At 56.9% G+C, this 22973-nt stretch overlaps 8 protein-coding genes across 8 annotated transcripts; 4 read left to right on the plus strand and 4 right to left on the minus strand.

Moving 5' to 3' along the window:
- Positions 1-554: 554 nt before the first annotated feature.
- BKCO1_1200075 (ribosome biogenesis protein kri1) lies at positions 555-2545 on the minus strand (the record flags this gene model as incomplete). The annotated part of the gene is made up of 2 exons (XM_020270750.1): positions 555-2314; positions 2374-2545. 2 exons carry the CDS (start codon positions 2543-2545, stop codon positions 555-557), a joined length of 1932 nt encoding a protein of 643 aa, XP_020132610.1.
- A 516-nt stretch (positions 2546-3061) lies between these two features.
- BKCO1_1200076 (transcription factor 3) lies at positions 3062-7341 on the plus strand (the record flags this gene model as incomplete). The annotated part of the gene is made up of 2 exons (XM_020270751.1): positions 3062-3129; positions 3189-7341. The coding sequence occupies 2 exons, from the start codon at positions 3062-3064 to the stop codon at positions 7339-7341; spliced, it is 4221 nt and encodes a 1406-aa protein (XP_020132613.1).
- Positions 7342-7859: 518 nt separating this feature from the next.
- BKCO1_1200077 (uncharacterized protein) lies at positions 7860-8765 on the minus strand (the record flags this gene model as incomplete). The annotated part of the gene is made up of 1 exon (XM_020270752.1): positions 7860-8765. The coding sequence occupies one exon, from the start codon at positions 8763-8765 to the stop codon at positions 7860-7862; it is 906 nt and encodes a 301-aa protein (XP_020132612.1).
- A 1014-nt stretch (positions 8766-9779) lies between these two features.
- BKCO1_1200078 (mfs allantoate transporter) lies at positions 9780-11660 on the plus strand (the record flags this gene model as incomplete). The annotated part of the gene is made up of 5 exons (XM_020270753.1): positions 9780-10140; positions 10225-10358; positions 10411-10648; positions 10705-11301; positions 11398-11660. The coding sequence occupies 5 exons, from the start codon at positions 9780-9782 to the stop codon at positions 11658-11660; spliced, it is 1593 nt and encodes a 530-aa protein (XP_020132615.1).
- Positions 11661-12228: 568 nt separating this feature from the next.
- Positions 12229-12764, minus strand: BKCO1_1200079 (atp synthase subunit 8; the record flags this gene model as incomplete). Its single annotated transcript, XM_020270754.1, has 2 exons — positions 12229-12396; positions 12606-12764. 2 exons carry the CDS (start codon positions 12762-12764, stop codon positions 12229-12231), a joined length of 327 nt encoding a protein of 108 aa, XP_020132614.1.
- A 1120-nt stretch (positions 12765-13884) lies between these two features.
- On the minus strand, positions 13885-15372 carry BKCO1_1200080 (alpha beta-hydrolase; the record flags this gene model as incomplete). The annotated part of the gene is made up of 4 exons (XM_020270756.1): positions 13885-14487; positions 14539-14796; positions 15123-15268; positions 15366-15372. 4 exons carry the CDS (start codon positions 15370-15372, stop codon positions 13885-13887), a joined length of 1014 nt encoding a protein of 337 aa, XP_020132516.1.
- Positions 15373-16165: 793 nt separating this feature from the next.
- On the plus strand, positions 16166-19437 carry BKCO1_1200081 (fungal specific transcription factor domain-containing protein; the record flags this gene model as incomplete). Its single annotated transcript, XM_020270757.1, has 8 exons — positions 16166-16366; positions 16429-16556; positions 16611-17023; positions 17077-17573; positions 17624-17799; positions 17851-18414; positions 18465-18888; positions 18964-19437. 8 exons carry the CDS (start codon positions 16166-16168, stop codon positions 19435-19437), a joined length of 2877 nt encoding a protein of 958 aa, XP_020132517.1.
- Positions 19438-20590: 1153 nt separating this feature from the next.
- On the plus strand, positions 20591-21664 carry BKCO1_1200082 (uncharacterized protein; the record flags this gene model as incomplete). Its single annotated transcript, XM_020270758.1, has 1 exon — positions 20591-21664. One exon carries the CDS (start codon positions 20591-20593, stop codon positions 21662-21664), a length of 1074 nt encoding a protein of 357 aa, XP_020132518.1.
- Positions 21665-22973: the final 1309 nt, after the last annotated feature.

The raw sequence follows: 22973 nt of genomic DNA on the forward strand, positions 1-22973 counted from the left end.
AATATATCTTATGTGATGACTTGTGTATATATTTGGGCACGCTTGCGTCCTGTTTCACGGGGTTTCACAGTGATGCGCTTCGTAACTCACGCGACGGTGTGGATGTAGCAGGAAAGTAGACTGACTTGATGCATCATTATATGCGGTGGCGCGTCTTTTCTCTTCTTTTTTTTTTGTTGGTGTGCAGACTTGGCTTGGTATCACCATCGTTTTATTAGGGGTGGCAGAGTTTAGGTATGTAGGCCCTGATACCGGCCGGCTCTTGAGTTCTGGCGTACGACTTTCGCAAACAGTGGTTGTTGCCTCGCACGCAGAGCGCGGCGGAAACGTTTCCTCTTTCGGAAGTTCTGCGCTTGCCCGATACGGTAATTGCGCATTGATCGGATTGCCTTCCCGTATGCCGAAGAGTGCTCGCAGAATAGTCATAAGTCAAGCGGATCGAATAGGGCAAGCTACTGATGCAGTTCCATTACTGAATATAAGGCAGAACAAGGAAGGCATTGAGCCTGAACACACCATAAGAGGTTTCTCTAAACAAAAGTGGTATCCACAAACTACTCCTCCGCGATGCCGGCCTTCCTCTTCTTTCCTCTCTTCTTCTTTTTGCTTCCTTCCCTGATATCGACACCATCATCTCTCGAACTCTTCGCCTGAACGTCGACCGGAGCCTGGATAGGCAAGCCGTGATCGTTGTACTTCTTGGTAACATAATCACTGAAACCGTACTTGGGACCCTCCTCGTCACCGAACGTCTCCTTGCGCCATTCCCGGAGCCTGGCCTTCTTTCCCAGCTTCTTCTTGTCCTTCTTCTTTTTCTCGGGTTCGCGCCAAGTAGCCATCTTCTTGAGGCCAGCAAATTGGTTCAGCTGAGCGTCGTCCGCGAGCAGGATGTCGCGGGCGGTGAGGCCGAAGGTGGTTGGGGAAGTTTCACGGTAGCGGAACCTGGCAGGCCCACTCTCGGTCTGCTTCGCCGCGAGATCCACCTCGATGTTTTGGTCAACGAGGCTCTCGATGATGCGACGTTCCCGGCGCGCTGCGTGCTTGGCATCGATCTCGTTCTTTTTCGACTTCTTCTTTTTCTTCGAAACAGTTTCCTCATCCGATTCGTCTGCCTCGCCGTTGGGAAGCTGAACGCCGCCATCCTCCTCGTCTTCGCCACCGGATAGGTTGAGGGCGGGCGCTTCTTCCTCGTCTTCGAAATCGGGAATGATGTCTTTGATATCAATGTCGTCGTCCCAAGTGGGCTTCTTCGGCTTCTTGCTCTTCTTTTTCTTCTTTCCTACGCCATCTTCATCAGAGTCGGAAACAGCCCCTTCTTTCTCATCGTAGTAGTTGTCACCGAAGCGCTTCTGCATCTCCTGGTCCCACCGATCGTCATCCCAGTCGGCATCCAACACATCTCTCCAGTCATCCAGGTTGAATTCCTTGCCACTAAGGCCTGCCGCCTCCTTGATCATGTTGAGCTTCTCTTCCATCTCCTCGATCTTGAGCTTCCGCAAGCGTGCCTTATCCTCTTCTCTCTCACGTTTGATTGCTTCCTTTCTCTCGCGCTCCTTGTCTCTCTGCTTCTGTCTTGTACTCTTTTCCTCCCTACGCACCGAAGCCTTGGCCACGGCGTCACGGGCGAATGTCTGCAACTTTTCGTTGGCGGTGGCCGGGTCCTCGAAGCGCATGTTGTATGCCATTTCAAACTCGTCAGCGCGACGGTCCTCTGAGTCCGAGTCCGATTCCAGAGGCGCAAACTTGTCGGTGTCGAGGGTCCAAGCACGGGAAGCCAAAAAGTTGGAAAGGAAGTTTTCGGGGTCCTTGTCAGCGTTCTCGACATCGAGCTCGACCTTCCTCTTCGGCTTGGCAGACGGAGCAGCGGAAGCAGCAGCCTCATCCTTCTTAGGCTTGTCCTTGGCGACGAGGAAGTCGTCCTCGCCTTCGTCCTCACTCTCATCCGCCTGGGTGGCGCTGGCGAGCTCCTTCTTCAAGGCGGCCTGCTCCTGCGCATACGGAAGCGCGGGCTCGTCCTCGTCCTCGTCCCCAGTTATCTTGCCCTCCATGAGGTTTTGGCGATGGTAATCGCGGAGGGTCACGGGTTTCTCTTGCTTCTCGGTCGTGGGCAGGTTCTCCGGGTTCCAGTCGGAATAGAATTTGGCGCCTGCGTCGTAGACTCGTGGGTCTTTGCTGCGGATGGCATTGAGAGTGGCGGAGATTTCGGCATCGAGAGCCTCAGTAGCGAGCATGGCGTCGTCATCTTCATCCTCGTCGGACGAGGACTCTTCGTCTTCGTCGTCGCCTTCCTTGTCGTTGCCGTACTTCTCTTCCACTGTAGAACCAATTGTCAGCACGCGGTGGACGGAGGAGCAGGCGAGCAGAGAGACGTACGGCGCTGCCTCTCCTCGCGCTTCTTGTTATGCTCGAAGCGGCGTGCAAACTCCTCGTTGATCTTGAAGCCGACTTCCTCACCGCCCGAGGCGGAGGACTCGTCCTCGTCGTCGAGCAGCTTCGTGCGCTTGGCGGGGCGACCGCCGTCGGTCTGGGTCTTATCCTTGGCCATCTGGATTGGATCTGGCGGAGCAAGTGGCAGCTGTCGGATGCTGGGGTCAAAAAAAGTTCGAGACAGGCGGCGCACTCGGGCCATCAGGTCGGGGCCATGCCTGATTGGGCGCTAGTTGCCGTTGCGGAGCTTCGCCTGGCATTTGGCCGCCGGCGGCTGCACGACCCAGAGCTCTGCGCGCTACGCCCAGCGCATCCACATGTGAATTGTTATTGTGTCCACCGTGCCCGGAAAGGAGGCGCACTCTGGACTACTGTCTGAGGCGTGGTTTTCAGAAAGCGCGTGCGTGCGGAGCGTGATCTCTTTCTGTTCTCGGGGCCGGCTTGGCCGAAATGATCGGTCGGGTCGCTGCGCTCGGTGCCTGTGACGTGCACTCGCGCGCTGCACCAAACACCTCCCGCCGCACAACCCCCTCCCCGTGGATCCCAACATTGCGGCGCACCTGTCGCCATGCCCCTCTGACACCTTTTCGCGTTCGCCTAAACTGTTCCCTCCACTCGTTTTGCATGCGCTGCCATGGCTGAGGAGCAGCAAACATCCGTCCCAGCGGCGCTGATGCCCGTGGGGAAGCCGCTGAGCCTGATGTACGCCTGCCCCCCCGCAGCCCTCAACCACCCGCCTCTGCTGACTGCGCGCTCCGTAGCCCCGTGGTCCTGAAGGAAGCCGCGCTCGACAGCCCGACGTTTCGCGCAACCGCCGTTCACTTCGGCGATCAAATCGACCTCGTCGAGAAATGGCTGGAGAACTACGTGAAAGCGGCTGGCAAGCTCGTCCAGGAGGTTTCCAACCTCGAAAACACCGTGAACGCCTTCATCGCCCACTCCGAACCACCGTCGTACATCTCCGAGGCCGTCATAGACCATGACTACACCATGCTCGCTGTCAAGCGCTACAGCGAGGGCGCCAGGGAGTTTTGGCAGGCCACGATCAAGGGCATGAAGAGGACCGACTTCACCATCCTCGAGCCCCTGCGAGCTTTCCTCCAGACCGATCTTCGCGCATTGAAGGACCTGCGCCGGACCCTCGACACCACCCAGAAGCAATTCGACGGCCTGATCGCACGCTACGCTGGGCGCAAGAAGTCGGAGGAAGCCTCGTCGCTGCGAGAGGAGGCTTTCCAGCTGCACGAGGCCCGGAAGGCGTACATCAAGGCCGCCATGGATTTCTGCATCATGGCGCCGCAGATCAGGACCGCGCTGGACAAACTGTTGGTCAGGGTCTTCTCCGAGAGGTGGAAGGAGATGAAGTCGTTGAGGGAGGCGACGGACAAGATTTACACTCAGTACACTGGTGAGATGGAGCGCGTCAGAGGCTGGTCCAGGGAAATGGAAAACAGCGAGAGAGTGTTCAAGCGCGAGCTTCACCTTGCCCGGAAACAGCTCGAGGACAGCGCCGAGGCTGGCGTCCGGCCTTCGCGAGAACTGGATGACTATACCATTTCGACTGTGCCATATATCGGATCGCACGGCTCGATGCAGTCGCCAGCAAAGCCCGGCGGGGAGAGGTCGGAGAAGCAAGGATGGCTCTTCGAGCGAACCATCACGGGCAAACCGGCAAGGACGGTTTGGGTAAGGAGATGGTTCTTCCTCAAGAACGGCATCTTTGGTTGGTTGGTTCATGGCGCACGCTCAGGTGCAGTGGAGGAGTCGGAGAAGGTTGGAGTGTTACTTTGTGGTGTGCGGCCTGCATTCCAAGAGGAACGCAGGTTCGCTTTTGAGGTTAAGACGAAAGACAAGACGAACATGTTACAAGCTGAGAGTCAGAGCGAGCTGATGGATTGGATTTCTACTTTTGAAGCAGCGAAGCGCAAAGCCTTGGAGGATCCCGCCAGCACAGGAGCCACCGCTACCCCGTCCGCCGATGCCGCGTTTGCCATCAGCCCCCCTGTCGCCCCCGAATTCGCGGCCCGCGCCGGAGACCACAATCCTCATGGAAGTGACGACCTTTCTACGCTCAAGCACGCCGAAACCCTCCCGGTATCTAACCCGGACATGGCGAATCTCGCGACTCGTAGCAGCTTCGACGTTAGCGGTAAACGGAATGCTCAGGGCGACAAGGACGGAGAAAGCAGCAGCCGCGACCACGCCGCCAGGATTATCCAGAAACTCGACCTCCATAGGAGAACGACAGCGAATCCGCAGCTCAGTAGTATGCCTTCATCGCCAAATCCTTCGACAGGCATCGCCGGTCTTATTTCAGCCAGTCACAATATTCACAACTTCCTCCCAGTAGCGCCTCAATCTAGTTCGCCCATGCTCTCAGCCGACGGCCGCGCTGCCACCATGCCGATCAGTTCCCTCGCGCCGTCGACGTTCGCCAACCCGCCCGCACCTACGAACCTAAGCAAGACCGCCGTCATCGTCAGCGGCGAACGAGGAATCGGTGTCGGTCGCCAAGATGGTGTCATGCCTTCTGGACTCCTGGCCAACCTCTGGGGATCAACGAACTGGGGCTATGTCAACCGATTTGAGAGAGGAGAGATCAAGTCCGCCCGGGGCCACGCAGTCTCTCAGCCCCCAAGCCCCGTATCACGTGCTATCACCGCTGCTGACATTAGTGATTCTGTCTCTGATATTGCCAAGGACGTTGCGACTACTGGGGCCTCACCGTTGCCACCCTCGACACATCGGAAGACCCTCAGCGCCAGCATGACTCCGGAACCAATATTGACCAAGCTGGAGCTTCCTTCGCGCCCGTCGTCTTCTTCGGACGAATACCCGAGCTCGTATCCTCTAGCGCTGAGAGCTCAGGACGTCCAATTCCGACTGCTCTTCCCTAATGTACCACTCGATGAAAAGGTCGTCATGGTGTTTAGGGCGACTTGGAATCCAAATGAGCAGCAGGAGTTCCCTGGCCGTGTTTACGTCACAGCGAGCAATGTTTACTTCTACAGCAACCACCTCGGCCTCGTTCTCGTTACCAGTGTTGGTCTCAACGTAGTCGATGAGATCACTGGCGCTCCAGGCCGCGATTGCGACTTCCTCTTCATCCACATGAAAGAAGGAGTTCGTCCCGACGACTACAGCCGTGTAACGGTCAAGATCTTCCTCGAGCCCCTGAAGCTCGTCCAAAGACGTCTCAACTACCTCGTGCGCAACTGCAATTCCGACAACCACGATAGTTTGGACGGCATCATCAGAACCCTCATCAGGATGGAGGGCAATGGCGGCGAAAGTCCTAGCATGGAGAGCTGGGACAACGTCTCCAATATCGACACGCCCATCGAAGGACCCATGCGCCGTGATACCCTGGGCAAAGCAGGCCTACGCATTGACGGCGATCTCTTCGCCAACACAACCTCACTTACTCGTAAGCCTACAAGGTTTAAGTTGCCCCTTCAACCTGTAGTGTACAGGCCACAAGGCATGACGCTGGTAGCCACGGAGCGTGAGTTCGACATCAGTGCCAAGGCGCTTTTCCACGTCATGTTTGGCGACAAGAGCGCAGTATTCCAGATGCTCTTCCGCGAGCGCTGGCCTCAAACCGTTGTTCAAGGCCCCTGGGTGCAACAGGAAGGTGGTCTTCAGCGCCGCGAATTCGAGTACCGTGCGACTGCCGAATCGCCGGCGGTCATCCGCGATTACCAGATCATCGAGGTGCTGAACGATCACCTTTGCTACGTTGTTGCGGACAAGAAGACACCATGGTATCTCCCCAACTCCAAAGACTTCGTCCTCATAAGCAAACTGGTCGTCACCCATGTTGCGAAGTCACGCTGCAAGCTTGCTGTTTACACGAAGCTGGAGTGGACGAAAGAGCCGATGCTTATCAGAAGCATGATCGAACGCCAAGCGTTTGAGGACTTGGACCTCGAAGCACAAGACCTGATGGATATCATCGCGGACCAAGTCGGTCGATTGGGCAGGGCAAGCCGCACTCGCAAGGCGGTTCAGATTTTCGGCTACCTCGGCCAACAGAACCAAACGGTGCAAGTCGCAGAGATGCTCACGCCCGTCAAAGAACGCAGATTCAAACTGCAGAAGAAGACGCTCGACAGCATGTTCTGGGACCTGGGCCGCGCCATGGCCGCCAACTGGATCTCGACCGCCATCACCGTCTTCACCGGCGTCATCGCCGCCATCGGCAAGGTCTTCACGGCGCACACGATGCTCCTGGGGCTCCTCGCCTTCAGCGGCGGCATGAACCTCCTCTGGAGCTACCGCGACACGTGGACCTGGTGGCAGGAGCGCAACGCCGGCAAGTTCATGGCGCGCATGGGCGTCACGCCCGACGTGGTCATGAGCAAAGCCGTCTACCTCCGCGACATCGACGAGATCTTCGTCAACGACACCATCGCCGCCGACTTTGGCATCGGCCTCGCGCGCGGTGGCGGCAGCAGCAGCGTGGAGCACGGTGTCGTCGGCGACACCGACGAGCAAACCACACCACCCTCGCAGAACAACAACAACTGCCAGCAAACCTTCCTGCAGCTCCTCCACAACCCGGACCACTCGGACTTCCAGCCCTACGCCAGCCAGTTCGCGCCGCACCTGACGCCGTCGACGCGCGCGACGGGCACGCGGCTGCACCGCACGCGCCAGAACCTCGCCGCCTACCGCCACGACCTGCTCGTCGCCATGCGCCTCGTCAACCGCGTCGAGCGCGAGGTGCTGCAGGCCGAGTGGGAGAACTGGGTCCTCGACGAGAACGTCCGGTGCAGGCGCGTCGGCGACATGATCCGCAAGCGCAACGAGACCGACGGCGGCAGCGTGGACGCGGTCATGGAGTGGTGGGTGGGGTATTGTGGGGAGTGCAAGAGGGCGTTGGAGGGGTTGGATGTGGTGGGGTTGAGGTGAGGTGGTGGTGGTGATGATGATGAGTTGATGGGTGGATGGATGGGTGGATGGGCAGGTGGAAGGATGGGTGGATGGGCAGGTGGAAGGATGGAAGGATGGACAGATGGGAGGACGGAAGGATGGACGGAGACTTGGCTCGACGATATGGAAGGGGGAAGGGATGGGAAGTTTGATGTGTGTGGGTTTGAACGTTATGGGTTGGGCGGGTGAGGAACTGCACGTGGAAGGATGTCATGGGTTGCATGGGTTGCATGGGTTGCGTGGGTTGACTTTTTCGTATTCTTTTTTCCCTCTCAAATCCTGGTTCGGTGCAGGTATCGGATAAAGTACGTATAATCATGTCCATACACAGTATGAGGTATTTTCACCTGTTTTTCCCACATGGTCAATTTTCCCCGATCATTCCACTAGCCGCGACCAAGAGAAAAGCTCTTTCAACGAGACGTCCGACCCCAGTCCCACTAGCCTAACACCAACACCAGTGCGGACCGGAGTTGATGGACAAGAAAGATATGAGGCTAGGAAATATAAATCCCGTCCTCATCAAAATCCTCCATGTCGCTATCGTCCAGGTCCGAATCCATGTCTTGGTGAGAATAATCCCCTTCACTTCCCGATTGATCCCTATCCTCCTCCATATCCCAGATGGCCCACTCGGACTGGGTCCTCGCGAAATTGGACTTGTATTGATACATAAACATTCTTTGCACGTACGGCAACAACATGACTGGGTCCTCGGCCAGCTCCAAAATGTCCCCCGCGAACAGCCGCAGCCTCTTCATGCCCCGAAGGTCCAGAGAACCACTGACCCCATATATGAACCCGGCACTGACGTCCATGGCAATCTCCTCGAGAGTGTCTTTTTGCTGAGAAAGTAGTTCTGTCCAGTCGTCCGTTTCGAGGATCCGGGGGTAACCGTATGAGGCGGGTGCGTCTGTGGAGTATTCAAGGATGAAGTTTTTCAGTCCTCGAGGAAGTGACAGAACGCGTCGGACAAGATCCAGTGACTGGGAGCCGTCTCGCAGCCAAAGTGTTTCCAGCGGGGTTGATCTCGCGAAGTCTGCGCGGCGGAGGTTGTCCAGGACTGCCGGATCGAAATCAAGGGAACATCGATCAATGAACAAGTGGCGGAGGGTGGGGCTCAGGAAGACGTGCAACAGGTCTGGATCAGGGTTACATTGCGACCCGAGTCCCCTGAGTCTGAATTGCAGGCGTAGGATGGTCAGCTTGGTGAGCACGCGCTCGTCGGGCGGGGCACGCAGACTCGTTCTTCGGAGCATGTCGAAGAAATCGTACTGGTGATAGGTGACGTTGTCCATGCTCGACACATCCACGTCGGACAAGGTGTTTTGGTCCCAGTAGTGAGAGGCAAGGCTGAGTTCCTCGAGATTCTGACATGTGACTAGGGTTGGACATAGCATCATGGACGTCCAGCAGCTGCCTCCAGGGTGCTCTTTGGGGAACCTTGTCGAGGATATGAGTCATCTAGCTCTGGAAAGCTGATGAATCCTCACGGCCTTATATAGTTGTCGCTCCGAGACATGGTTGAGACGGCGCGACACAAGACAGCATGCTATGAGGTCGGCATAGGCGTGGATGTTCTGGAGAATCAAGTCAAGGATCTCTGTGGGTAGCTGGTTGAGAGTACGGGCTGGGCGACTCATGTTTGATAATAATGGAAGGTCGATGGCAAGTCAGTGGGCCATGGGCGAAGCCTTTATCTAGGTAGCGATGGTCGCACAAGCGGCCCGAGCAATGCCGAACCCTTTCGTGCCTAAGGCAGAGTGGCCATGATGAACACCACAACATCTGCGCAAAGGATCCCGGTTCCAGGGCAATCAATGGCGTATTCCCATAGGCTCGACACATGGTTTGCAGGGAAACCGAAAACACTGTCGTTTGCCATGTTCGGATAGAGGATGCAATCAAGGAGTGCTGCACGTTTTTCCAGTGCCAGCTCGTGCCCTTTTATGCGGTTCTTTTTCCGCCTGCCGCCCGTCTCGGAAATAGAAAGACGCGGCTTATTGCGTCACTCAGCACCGGGCGGCGACTGAACAGGCCAATCCAAGGCGCCACCCCAGCTTTCCCCGCCGCCATCCCACTTTTCCCCGCATCCATCGTGTGGGGGGACTCACCAACACATTTCTTTTTCCGCCCGTTATCGCCTTCGACCTGCCGGAACGATGCCACACCGACTACGTGCTGATCTACTTGGCCGTGCTACTGCTGCACATGCCGACTTTCCCTCCCTCGCTAGGGGTCAATACCTTTAAAAGGACGGCTTCCTCCGACTTTTTACTTCAACACTTCGGCTTGACTCACCACCACACCTGCCGAGACGCCTTCGCCCGCGCTTGGTGAAGCTTATCGTTTTCGCTTCCAATACCCCCGGCTCTGGAAGTCCCAAAGCATTACCGCCGTCTCCATCACTTCACACTATGCGCCTCTTCAAGAGCGCAGCACGTCCGCCGGCAGATGACCCGCCAACACCTTCCTCCGCGGACCCATCCAACCCAACCAGCAACAAAAATGGTGCTATGCATCAAGAAGTCATCTCTCCCGCCTCCACAGCTACCACCAGCAAATGGAACTTTTCGCGCGGCGACGGCGACACGGCCGCAGCCCTGTTCCGCGAGCCGGGCGAGATACACGAGCCACATGATCCCGATGAAGAAAAACGCCTGGTACGCAAGATCGACTACATGATCCTGCCGTACCTGTCTGTCTGCTACGCCTTCTTCTACATCGACAAGACCACCCTGTCTTATGCAGCCATCTTCGGCATCAGGGACGACTTGAGTCTGGTTGGGACGCAGTACAACTGGCTTTCCAGCATGCCCTCCCTGCCTGCTGCTTCAAATCCATATTGACTGTTTGGGACAGGCATCTTTTACTTCGGCTTCCTGGCTTGGGCGTTTCCAACGAACTTCATGCTGCAGCGTTTTCCGGTGGGAAAGTACCTCGGCCTCAACATCTTCGTATGGGGCGTACTCTTGATGGCACAAGCGGGCGCGAAGGCAAGAAGCCGTGCAACCACATGCCGTCTGACTGTTACTGACTTTTGCGCAGAACTTTGGAACACTGGCAGCTCTCCGCGCACTTTCAGGAGCTGCCGAAGCCTGCGCCGACCCTGCCTTCATGTTGATCACGAGCATGTGGTACACTCGCCGTCAACAACCAGTCCGAATCGGTCTGTGGTACACCGCAAACGGCTTCGGTATTGCACTCGGCGGTCTCCTTGGTTACGGCATAGGACAGATCAAAGGCTCCCTGCCCTCGTGGAAATACGAGTTCTTGATCATCGGAGGCAAGTCGTCACCACCGCGCACCCAGTACGCACTCCACCACTGACCCTTCAAACAGCCCTCTGCTGCAGCTGGGGCATCGTCATGTCCATCTTCCTGCCCGACAGCCCCGTCACCGCGCCCATGCTCAGCACCCGCGAGAAGCGCCTCGCCGTCGAGCGCCTGCGCGAGGACCAAACCGGCGTCGAGAACAAGCACTTCAAAGCGTACCAAGTCGCCGAGGCGTTCAAGGACCCCAAGACGTACCTCCTCTTCACCATCGGCGTCGTCGCCAACATCCCCAACGGCGGCATCTCCAACTTCGGCACGCTCATCATCAAGGGGTTCGGCTACTCGACGCTGGTGACGACGCTGCTGCAGATGCCGTACGGCGCGCTCATCGCGCTCAGCATCCTGGCCTGCGTCTACCTCAACGACTACTGCGCCGTCCGGCTGCGCCGCAACACGCGCTGCTGGTTCGTCATCGCCTTCCTGGTCCCCAACATCGCCGGCACCTTCGGCCTGCGCTTCGTGCCCCAGCAGCACCACGTCGGCCGCCTGTGGTGCTACTACCTCACCGGCCCCTACAACGCCGCCTTCGTCCTCCTCCTCTCCCTCACCATCGGCAACACCGCCGGCCATACGAAGAAGGTCGTCACGAACGCGTGCCTGTTTTGTAAGTCTTGCCTGCCTGCCTGCCTGGGATCTCCCCTCCCCCTTTTCTTTTTCTTTACAAAGAAAATGTTTTCTGACAACAGTGATGTTTCCACAGTGGGTTATTGCACGGGCAACATAGCCGGCCCGTTCTTCTTCAAGACGGAGCAGCAGCCGACCTACACCCTGGGCATCTGGAGCATGATCGTCTGCCATCTGCTCGAAGTGGTGTTGATTTTGATCTTCAGGACGCTGCTGAGCAGGGAGAACAAGAGGAGGGATCGCAAGTTTGGCGAGGGTGTGACGGTGCAGGATCTGGACGCCACCGCCTTTGGCGATCTGACCGACTGGGAGAACGAGAATTTTAGATATGTGTACTGATAGTTGATCAATGGGGCGGTTGGTAGCATTGACAAGGAACTGTTTGTACAGATTTAGATAGTATGGTATGTTTTTCTCTGGGGTTTCCTTTTATTTGGTGTATCATGTCTGGGGGAATCTCGAAACGTATTTTAGATCACGAGATGGTATCCCCCGTTCCTACGTCAGTCTGTACCTTCCAGTAGAAAGCCAATCTTTTACAGGTAGAGTGACTTGGACAAGTATCGCTGGCAGCATTTGTCGGTTGTGTCAACTTTTTGTAGTTTTTACCATTTTCAGTAGCCGCAATCGGAAATCGCCGGGCCAAGATATATTCATGGCGAATTCGGGCTTGCCCCAGGCTAATTCCTTTTCGTCACTCACAGCTCGTTCTTCCAGGACATGTCGAGATTGTCATGATGATGATTTTTCTTCTTCTTCTTCGCCGGACTATTATCTACAGCGTCCAGTAGTTAGACCCGGTCTAAAAGCGCTTCCGAGAAAACCATCATCTCCCCTCCCAACCCAAGCAACGAATTCATCTCCGGTTCGGTGGTATAACGCTTTCCGCGGACGGGGGGCGAGCTGTTTAGAGCTTGCTGATGAAGAGACGGGCGCACATGCGGCGGACGTCCTGGGGCAGGAAGTACTTGGAGAGGAAGTAGACGAAGGTGGGGATGATGGCCATGGCGAAGGTGGTCTCGTTGACCCAATAGAAGGGGACGAGCTGCGGCATGCCGGCGTAGAGCATCGTCTGCTGTAAAGTTTTCCCGAAACATCCCGCGTTAGCAAATTCCCAACAACAGACCAATCCTTCTTTCTCCCATCAATCGGCCATCGCCCCCGAGATGGCAACACTTTTTTCCTTCTTGTTTCCCCATCGTTTCGTTTTACACGCGGGTGTGCGTCGCGCGCGGACCGTGGGCGACTGCGGAGGGGCGGGCGGTGAGCGAGGGTTCTGCGTACCATCTTGGCGCCGGCCTTTTCGGCGGCAGAGAACTTCTGGCCGTTGTACGAGGGCGTGAAGGGGGCGACCTTGGCGGCGGTGCGCATGCTCATGGGAGCAGCGAAGGCCTGGCGCTCGACGGCGCGGGCGAGGGGACGGAAGAGGCGAGCGGAAGACATGGTTGGCCCTGTGACAATCTTGCGTCAGAGGGGATTGTTGGATCGCGCGGGAACGAAGGCGGCGGGCGGGGCGAGCGCGTGGGCGGAGTCGCGAAATGCGCGTCTGCAGGCGTTTCGGGCGGGGGCTCACGTACGATTGAGTCGAATTGGGTCGAGACCGGCGATGGGAGTGGGATGGATGAGAGAGGCTGTCTGCGCTTTCGGACGTCGTCGTTCTGAGCTTCGAGCCCGGCCCGTCACGTGGAAGCTGCGCTAGACCCGAACCGTCATGGCCATTCGCGGGAACCCTCCACTCCGCCGCCGACTTTCCAAGACGGACAAGCAAAGGCTTGTTTTTGCCTTTCGTCCTGACATTGTTCGTGACTACCATGTCATTCCCGAGACAAGCTACGCCTTTCACCGTCTTTATTTTCATTCGTGGCCCTGCGTTTCCGTTTGTCCGAACTGTAGAACAATGTAATCTTCCTCGTAGTCACGTTTTCTTTTTGCCTTCTTTTTTCAGGGTCGCTTTCTACTGCTAGGCATTCCATGCATCTAGTGTTGCGTTGCGTCAATGCAATTTCGAGCATGCCAAGCGCTTCGATACTACTGCTGTACCCTTTCGGCGCTCGCTAACACGCGGCACACTACAACGAGCGCTTTAATGATCGGGGGAGGAAGGATTAAAGGACGGACTGGCCCCAGAACTGACGCGTCCTCTGTGTTCAAGGATGTCGAGTTCCTCCGGAACTAGAGGATGGGGCGTCACGGCGTCTGGTGACTGCATAATTCGCGAGTCATCACCCTCTCCGTCTCTCCGTTCAGGGTTCTGAAGCACTTTGGCCGGGAAGAAAGAGAAAGTAAGCCATCATTATATCTTTTCTCCGCGGGGCAAGGTGTTCACGCTCGCCAATTTCAACGGGTCCCACGGCCATGGTTGGAGCATCTTTGTGATGGCCGGACCAAAGCCGGACGGACTTGAATACGGCCGGTTTGCCCGAACAGGCAATTTTGTCGGCATACCATCTCAGCTGCGAATTTGTCACCAGCCACCAATACAAAATAGCCCCGTGTGTTCCGGCGAAGGGGTCGATTCAGTCTACGTCTATACCGTCATGGCATCAAATCGTCAATCCGTTGCTCATGCACCGCTCTTGTTCAACTCCTCGCCTCTAGCAATCAGTCCCTCAAGCCAAGTCTTGAACTCCTCCCTCATCTCAATGGGTATGCAGTGGCCTTGACCGTCGATGAGGCGTTTCTCCACCTCTCCCTTCTGCTGCTCGCCAATGCCCTCTAGCCCCTCTACCAGCACCTTTGCATGAGGGAAGGTGATCATGCGGTCTTCGGTGCCATGCACCACCATTATCCGCTCGCGTCCTACCTTGTCCGCGATTTCACCCAACTGCTCTGGGCTCTTGTAGTGCCAGCCCGCGGCAACGGCTTGCGCCATGAAGCCGGTGCGGTTGAAGTGAGCAGGATCCTTGCGCTTACTAATTTCACCAGCCGCAAACCGGTCGCAGTTTGTTGGGAAGCGCTGCTTCGTATACTCGTGATCGTCGGGCGACTCCAGCCATTTGTCAGTGAAGAGATTGCGCTTGACGTGCGCGAGCTGGTTGTCAATGCTGCGGGGGATGAAGAGGTTGACGCGGTTCCGGATGTTCTCCACGAAGCCGACGGTATTGAAGAGCCCAGACGCCGTGGATACCAGGGATAGTGTCGCAACGCGCTCAGGGATGAGGAACGCCTGTGGCTTGTCGGTAAGCGCCGACAAACTACGGGCTTAAGGCCGACTTACCACTTCCTGCGCAATCATACCGCCCATGCTGATGCCAACGACGTGGAGTTGGCGCTTCTCGGCCCAACCGATATGATCAAGGACCTCAATCACGTCGCGGGCCATTTCCGAGGTCGAATAGCGCATCATGGGCTTGTCAGACTCGCCTACACCGCGATTGTCGATGATCAGCGACGAGTACTTGTCGGCTTGCGTGTGCGAGAAATCCTTGGTTTGTCTCTGCCACGCCGTCTTGAAGCCGCCCAGGCCCATAATCCACTGCATTAATGAAGATCAGCCACCACGTCGTAAGCCATTTTTTGACGTTGAGATTGGGTTGTCAGAGAACAAGCTTGTCTGCAACACAGGGTTGGGCGCTACGGCGCTCCCCGTGTATCAGGCTTCGTCCTGTAAAGGCACGCCTCGAGCCCGGAACTGCACGGGATTCGCGAGCGGCGCGGTGCGGCAGAAGTCGTGGGCCAGGCTCCATGCTTGCGCTATGCCCGATGCAAAACATGCGAACTTGGCGCGAACAGGCCCTCATACCTGAATTGTAGGACGACGGAAACAAGGAAATGAGCTGACGCTGCCACGGGCTTACTCACCACAATGTGGACGGGGCCATGGCCGTGGACCTCGTAGGCAATATCGAGCGGGCCGCCACGGGCGGCAGCGACGGCGACCTTGCCCTTCTGCGCGGGCTCCAGGCGCCAAGTGACGTACGGGAATTCAGGATGAGCCTCGACCTCCGCTGCAGTCAGCGGGCGAGGCGGGGATGATGCAGTAGACCTTCCGCAGTGCAGGGTTAGCCCCGGGATTAGCGGTGGGAGCGGCAGCGAGGAGCAAACCGTACATGGCGTTTCGCTGGTGCCTGACGGCCGCTTGGAGCAACTGTTGCGAGTCGCAGAAAGAGCACGATGGCGCTTGGACGGTGATGCAGCAGTCACGGAGGTGGCTCAGCGCTCAGAGCTGGCGCTTGGTGGCGACACGAACGGCCACTCTCGGGAAGCGGGACGCGCGGGAGCCGAGCAGACGTCGAAAATGGCCGGTGGCAGGCGCAGAGCAGAGGCAGAGAGGTGCGCCGGCGCCCGCACAAGCAGCGGCGGGCTCTTAAGGCGGCGGCCGGCGGTGCCGTAGTGGCTCGGGCTGCGCGGGCTGCGCGGGCGAGCGCGTGAGCAGGCGTGCACCACGTACCAGCCAGCGACGCCACAGGCTGCCGACAGGTGCCGGCAGGGCCTGGTCGGACAGTCGGACAGCCAGCGGGACGAGCTTGCGCTGACCAATGGGCGGTCCCACCCGGGTCTGGCGTTCGCCCTGGAGCGCGATCCTGCCCCGGTTCTCGAACTTCTGCAACATCATCCCCCAGGCAAGAGCTCCGAAAACGCTCGCCTGCTCGCCTCTTCCCGCCGGCCGTGCTCTGCCACTGCCATGTCTGCGCCCCTCTCCACCTGCGACAGACCCGCGCACCGTGAATCGACAAGCCTGTGACTGCGTTTCAGCCCAGTACGTCACACGCTGATTACATACTCCGCGTCTCCCCCACGCCGTCGTCAGCTCCGCGCCTGTCCACCACCAAACTTCGCGCGCCGCACGCCCACGGCTGCACGAGCTCCCCGCCAACTGAGCTCCAACTGTCCGCTCGCCCGCCATGGATAACTCGCACAATTTCCTTCCGCAGCCTCCGGCCCTGGTCAACCCGCCGCCCCAGATCTTCGGCAGCTACAGTGCTGACGGCTCGCCCATCCAGCCGCAGCTGCCCGCAAACATGTTTGATGATGCCATGATGATGGGCTCGCAGGACGGGAACGACGAGGGCCAAGGGGACCCCAAGAGGAGGCGCATTGCAAGGGTACGCCGCGGGAGAGGACGCGCTGCTTCATACTCTCCTCCAAGCTAATGCCGCCTGCGTAGGCCTGTGACATGTGTCGCAAGAAGAAGATCAAGTGCGATGGCAAGATGCCCTCTTGCACCCACTGCACAAACTACAAGACTGAATGCGTCTTCACCCAAGTCGAGAAGAAGCGCCAACCACCCAAGGGGTGAGCGAACCTGAACCAGCCTTGCTGCCTGACGCTGCTGACATCAACATCCAGCGCCAAATACATCGAAGGACTTGAGAACCGCCTTGGCCGCATGGAGAGCCTGCTTCGCCTGTCCGGGCTCCTTTCCGAGGATGACGACGGCAGGACAGACCTAGGCACGTTAGAAAAGCGTTTGTCGGAAAAGCGCGCGGCGGGCCCAAACACTGGCACAACTTCCTCGCGCGCATCGCATGACGGTGGCTCCACGCAGCAGCGTGACGAGGGCTCGCCCTCGCAGAGAGGGACCCCAGCCCAGGCTGCAGAGCTGTCGAGCCCCCGCAGCCCCGTCACATCTCCCGCACCTTCCCGTCCCGCCAGGAATTCTACCCAGGAACCTCCTCCTAGGAATGAAGAGGAAGTGGAATCGTTGTCGGACATGATGTGCTCGCTCGTGACCAACAATTGTGGCGAGACTCGATACATTGGTCAGTAAATCCTCCCGTGGTGTTGGCGCGCCCAGCATCTAATTGGCATTCAGGGTCTTCATCTGGTTTTTCAATCTTCTCCCCCAAGGGTATCCAGTGGGTCAACGACAAGACCGGCGACACCTCATTCCAGGATATGATCACCAACGCAGCTGTCGATGACAACAAGTGGATACATTGGAAACCTGACATCTTCCGTGACATCTTCTCGCGCCGTGTTTTCAAACCCCTGCCGCCGAAGGAGGAAGCACTTTCACTCTTGAAGGACTACTTTGCCAACTTCAACTGCATGTTCCCGCTTTTCCATGAGCCCACTTTCATGCACCTTGTTGACAAGCACTATTCGGAGGACCCGTATGAAGGCTCTGGCTGGTGGGCGAGTCTCAACGTGGTGTTGGCCATCGCCCACAGACTCCGCGTCATGAGTAACCTGGTGCCGCAGGAAGAAGACCAGAAGGCCTGGGGATACCTCAAGAACGCTCTTGCTGTGCAGACAGAACTGACTATTCGCAACACCGACCTTCTGAGTGTCCAAGCTCTCTTGGGAATGGTACGTGCTATCTCGATTAGGACCTAACCGATAACGCTAATCAAGGGTAGGCTCTTTTCCTTCAAGGTACCCCGAATCCCCAACCGTCATTCTTCCTCGTCGCAGCTGCCATTAGGCTGTCACATAGCATTGGTCTCCACAAGCGTGGTTCGGGATTCAACCTGAATCCCGCCGAGATCGAACAACGGAAACGCGTCTTCTGGATCGCCTACATGCTAGACCGAGAGTGAGTATAATGACGTAATCACCCCCGTAGTGCGTATCTAACGTGTGAAAGCATCTGCCTGCGGTCCGGCCGCCCTCCCATCCAGGATGATGATGACATGAACGTCGAGCTGCCAAGCGAAAATCCTCCGGACAACATCGGCAACATCCCGCTTGCTGATGGTAAGAAGAAGGTCAATCTATTCCGGCTCATGTGCACTTTCGCCGTCATTGAGAGCAAGGTGTATAAAAGCCTGTATTCGGTCAAGGCTTCAAAGCAGTCCGACGGCGAACTGCTCAATACGATAGGCGAACTGGACAGAGAACTTGAGGAGTGGAAAGATGGTATTCCGATCGACTTCCGGCCTGAGCATGAGATCAAGGCATCGCACACTCCACTCATCCTCCACGTGGTGGTTCTCCACTTCGCTTACTACAACTGTTTGACGACCATTCACCGCATGTCTGTTCACCATGGATACTGGACGAGCAGATTGTCAAACTTTGCTATCCAAGGTCTCAACGCCCGGCCGTTGAATCCTAGGGTATTCTCCTCGGCTGCATTGTGTGTCCAAGCTGCCCGTGCCTCTATCAACCTGATCAAGTATATTCCGCAGGGTGATTACGCTTGTGTCTGGTAGGAATCGTGTTCCTATTCACCATGTTCCCGGTGCTGACTTCTTGTAGGCTTATTCTCTACTATCCTGTGTCGTCCCTCGTGACGCTCTTTGCCAATATCCTTCAGAATCCTCAGGATACTCGGACTAAATCTGACCTGAAGTTGATGAATCTCGTCGTCAACTTCCTCTCAACACTTTGCTCCGATGAAGAGAACGGCAGCGTCCGCCGCATGCTCAGTATATGCTCGGAATTCGAACGCATCGCCCGAGTCGTGTTGGAGAAAGCGGACAAGGAATCATCATCGAAACGGAAGAGAAGACAACAAGACGACCAGAACAAGGACGGGCAACAACAGCACGGCGCTCAGAGCATCAATCAGATGCAGCAACAACAACGATCGGATAGCAGGCGCTCCTCATCCCTGACGCCGAGTGTCAATGGCAATGCCGGATCAGGATTCCCTCACTTCACTTCCAACTTTGCAAACCCCGTAAGTGCTCCGCAATGATTGTTTGCTGTTTCTTTATTTTTTTAAAACAGATGGCTGATTGTTGATTGCTCACAGAACTTCAACTTTTCGCCATCGATGCCTCATGCTTCGTTACAACAGGGTTCATGGCTTCCGGATCTATCATCGCCGCAAACGGTGCCCGCCTTCCTACCGCAACAGACATTTCCACATTCACAAACAGGAACGGATGCCTCGGCCAGCAACTCTGGTTTCTCGACGGCAACCGGGGTTCACCCTGCGTCGGAGAGAACGAGCGGACCTACCGCACTTAACGGCGGCCATTTGCATGATTTCGACATGGGCGCAGCCTTCCAGCAGCCATTCGTTCCCCAGGATCTCTGGCAAATGCCAATGACGCTTGAATGGGACTGGGCTGACATGACGGGCTATGGAGGTATAGATGACGGCATGGGAGGAATGAGCATGAGCGGAGTCATAAACATGAACCACCCAACCGGCCAGAACCAGGAAATGCATGATGCCCAGCGTCAATCACCGCACCAAAGAAACGAGACCGTCCCGTCGTAGTGGCGAGGGGAAAAGCGCATTGGAAATGGGTCAGCATCAAAAAGGGACGATTGGTTTCTGGCGTACGCGGGCATTCTGGCTTTTGAGCATTTCGGCGTGGATGGCTGGTGTGGCATCGAAGGTGTACAGCAAGCTCCCCGTTCACTGGCCTTTTCAACTGTTTGATTTCTTTAATCTTTCATCTTTGTTTGAGATATCGGTCACACTTCTTTTACGAGGTTTGGCAAGGGGTTTTACGCTTTCTTTCACTGTATTTCTTCCTCAGAGCGTAATGTGATTACGATAATGGCGTCAAATGGCTGCACTAATCTCACCTTTACAACCGATTCTCCAGTCAGATGAACTAGACAAGTGGCTTGCAACCCGAAGATAGCCGGGCTGAATGGTAAACACAAAGTAACTCTACTAATCGCTTTCTGTATTTTGGTGTTGGAAAGAAAGTCTCACGAGACTCACTTCTGCCCTGTAATTTTAGCATAGGATTCCCATCTCATTACAAGAAAACGCCAACCATTTCGTGCAATGTGACCATCTTTGGTCTCACTCAGAATTCTCGTCAAAAACCTATCATCTGTCCTACCACGCCAATGTTCCCCACATAGACTTTGTGAGAGTCCGGCAAGTGTTATCACCACTAAATCTGACAAAAGCCTGCGAGGATGTGTTGTGCGCGTTACAAGCAGACGAGGATGGCACATAGGCGAACTTGCAAGGAAGGCACGACAGGGCGCCAGTAGTGGCAGCCAGGGCTGATGACGAGTGGTGCGGTGGTGACGTAAACGTGAGTGAGATGCTCGCCTTTGCGTGCTACCAAACCCTGGTTCATTTCCTAATCCGTCGTACCTCGGCCCGGCTCCTCACCCCTCCTTCCCCGCGTCTCCACATAATCACCGCCCAGAGGTCCCGAAAAGCCAACGGCACACCTCATCCAAGCCGCAATAATAATAAACAAACAACAAGCAACAGACAAAAGGGACCGTTTCACGACTCCACCCTCAACCAGCCCCCCAACAACCGAAACAAAGTCCTCTTTCCGACCAAAAACCCGCCAAAAAAAAAAGAACTACCGACAGTCTGTCTCATCCACCCAGCCCAAACGGGAAAAAGGGAAAAAAGAGCAAAACAAGCAAGAAAAGAATTGAAAGACCCAACCATGCCCCTCTGCACCCTCCACCTCCTCGCCCTCACCCGCCCAAGCCCAGTCTCCGCCTCCGCCTCCAACCCCACCGACTCCGCCGACTCCGCCGACTCCGACTCCGACCCCGTCCCCCCCTTCCTCACCACCCTCCTCCGCGCCATCAACAACAACAACGAAAAAGAAAAGATCAAACCCCTCACCATCGCCCGCCCCCTCCGCTGGATCGTCACCCCCTCCGCCCCGCCCTCCCGCCACCTCCCCGCCGCCCACCAGTGGGACCTGCTGCTCATCTTGCCCGCGACCGCGACTTCGAGTTCGAGTTCGGCCGCGCAGTTGCCATCACCGCTGCTCGACCCCCGCCTCGTCGCCGCGAGGTGGAGCGTGACGTTCGGCGTGCCGGGGCGGGTGTTGCGCGGGTACGAGGGGCGGAACGAAGGGCTGTTGAGGGGGCCGGCGGCGAACGCGGGCGCGGGGGGTGGGGATGATGTGCCGGCGGTGGAGGAGGCGGCGGCGGCGGCGGCAACAGCGGCAGCGGCGGCGGTGGGGGGAGGAGGAGGAGCTGGTGCTGGTGGTGCTGGAGGAGTAGGGCGGCTGGCGAGCAGCGCGCAGGGGTTGGAGTTGAGCGGGGAGCTGATGGATTGGGTTAGGGAGGTTGGTCGTGGTGGTGGAGGCGGCGGCGGCGCGGTCAGCATGCTCAATCTGCTGGCGTTCAGGGATGGGATGAAGGGGGAGTATTTGAAGTATGGGAAGGCGTTTGCGGAGGATGTGGGGAGGAGGTGGGGGGGTGTGGCGAAGATTGTGGGGACGGTGGTGGAGGATGGTGGGGGGAGGGGGGTGGGCGTTGGGAACGATGGCGGCGGCGGCGGTGGTGAGGAGGGAGAGAAAAGGGTGTGGGATGAGGTTGCGTTGGCGCATTATCCGAGCATCTGGCACTTTGCGGGCATGTTGGCGAGCGAGGATTATCAGGCTGTCAATCAGAGGCACAGGGTGGGGAGCTTGAAGGATACGTTTATTCTGTGCACCACAGAGCTGGGCCTGCCTGGTGGCGATTGTGATGGGAAAGAGGGAAGAGCTGCGGCGAAGCTCTGATGAGGGTGCTGCCCGCCGCGAAGAGCAAGTTTCCATGAGCTTTGGCGACCAAAAAGACGAGCGTCGCGAGTGTCCGGCCGTTGCGGGGTGAATCACGAGAAGGAGTGGTGGTGCGTGGTGCATCGGAATAGAACAAAAACATTCTGCTCGACGTCGGCCACAGTCAGATCCACGGGTAGATTCCAGTATATCCGATCCACTCCTTTTGGACAGCGAACAGAGCATCAGCTTCGATACCGTCGAAGCCCGGCTTCCTGGGGAGCCAAGGGGGGAGATCAAGGGAAGAAACAACGTACCACCGAGCCCAGCCTCTGATCGAAAGCAGACGACGCCCGATATCCTTCCATGAACCAGTTTTTCGTCTTGGTCGGCCATTGCCGCATGTTGACGTTGGGCGTGAGACGGCGCTTGAGCTCCAACGAGCGCAAGCTGGGCATGCTTGTGATCCTTTTGAGGTCCGACATTTTCTTCTTGTCCGGCTGCTTGAGAGGCGGGGAAGAGATGGATGATGGGGTCTGGCTCCTTTTTCTTTCGCTGTTAGCGTCTCGTTGGTATGACGGTGCGGAGTCGGACAGTGGTACCTGGTGTATGCTGGCGTTCCGGTGCAACAGTCGAGCCTCGTTGCCCCCTGTTCTCCTGGATCCCTTTTCTCCGATCGATGTTTCTTCTCTTTCGTATCCGACTGCGACTCCGAGCCTCGTTCGTCTCTCCAGGCTCTGAATCTCTGGGTGATGCGCAGCAACGGTCTTGCTCTTCGCATCAGGAAAAGGCTGGTCTACCCAAAGACTCCTTTCATGCCAGTTCGCGGCGCTGTATCACCTATATCGTATCAGGCCCCCAATAAAGCCCTCAGCAGCCCGCACACCCCCTCGCATGTGCGCTAAAGAAGCTCACATACACGCCATATGCACCGAAAGGACAAAACCAGGTGAGACCTCAGACACCAATCGGTGGGGTCCAAGCTCGAATCGGCATCCAACTCGCTACAACCCATGCTTGTCCAACACTGCTGTGCTCCACTCAGACAATCATGCTCTGAGTTAGCCGCCAAAACGTCAGGAATCGCAACTTTCCGCGCCTATCAGCCGGAGACATGGCATCGGCAGTTTTTGAGTGATGATATAAGCTTATTGAATCCTTCCCCCGCCCACGGAACCGAACAGACCTACCAGTGCTCCCTGAAAGCTTAAAGTGATGTTGGAGATTGCGCTCCGGGCTGTAAATGGACGGGAAATGCCGGCCGCAATAAAGTCTCGTGCCAATTCGTGCGAAGCTTTCGACAGTCAACTCAAACCATGTATCCAGTCGG

This window comes from Diplodia corticola (assembly GCF_001883845.1).
Source record: "Diplodia corticola strain CBS 112549 chromosome Unknown scaffold12, whole genome shotgun sequence".
Taxonomy (NCBI): domain Eukaryota; kingdom Fungi; phylum Ascomycota; class Dothideomycetes; order Botryosphaeriales; family Botryosphaeriaceae; genus Diplodia; species Diplodia corticola.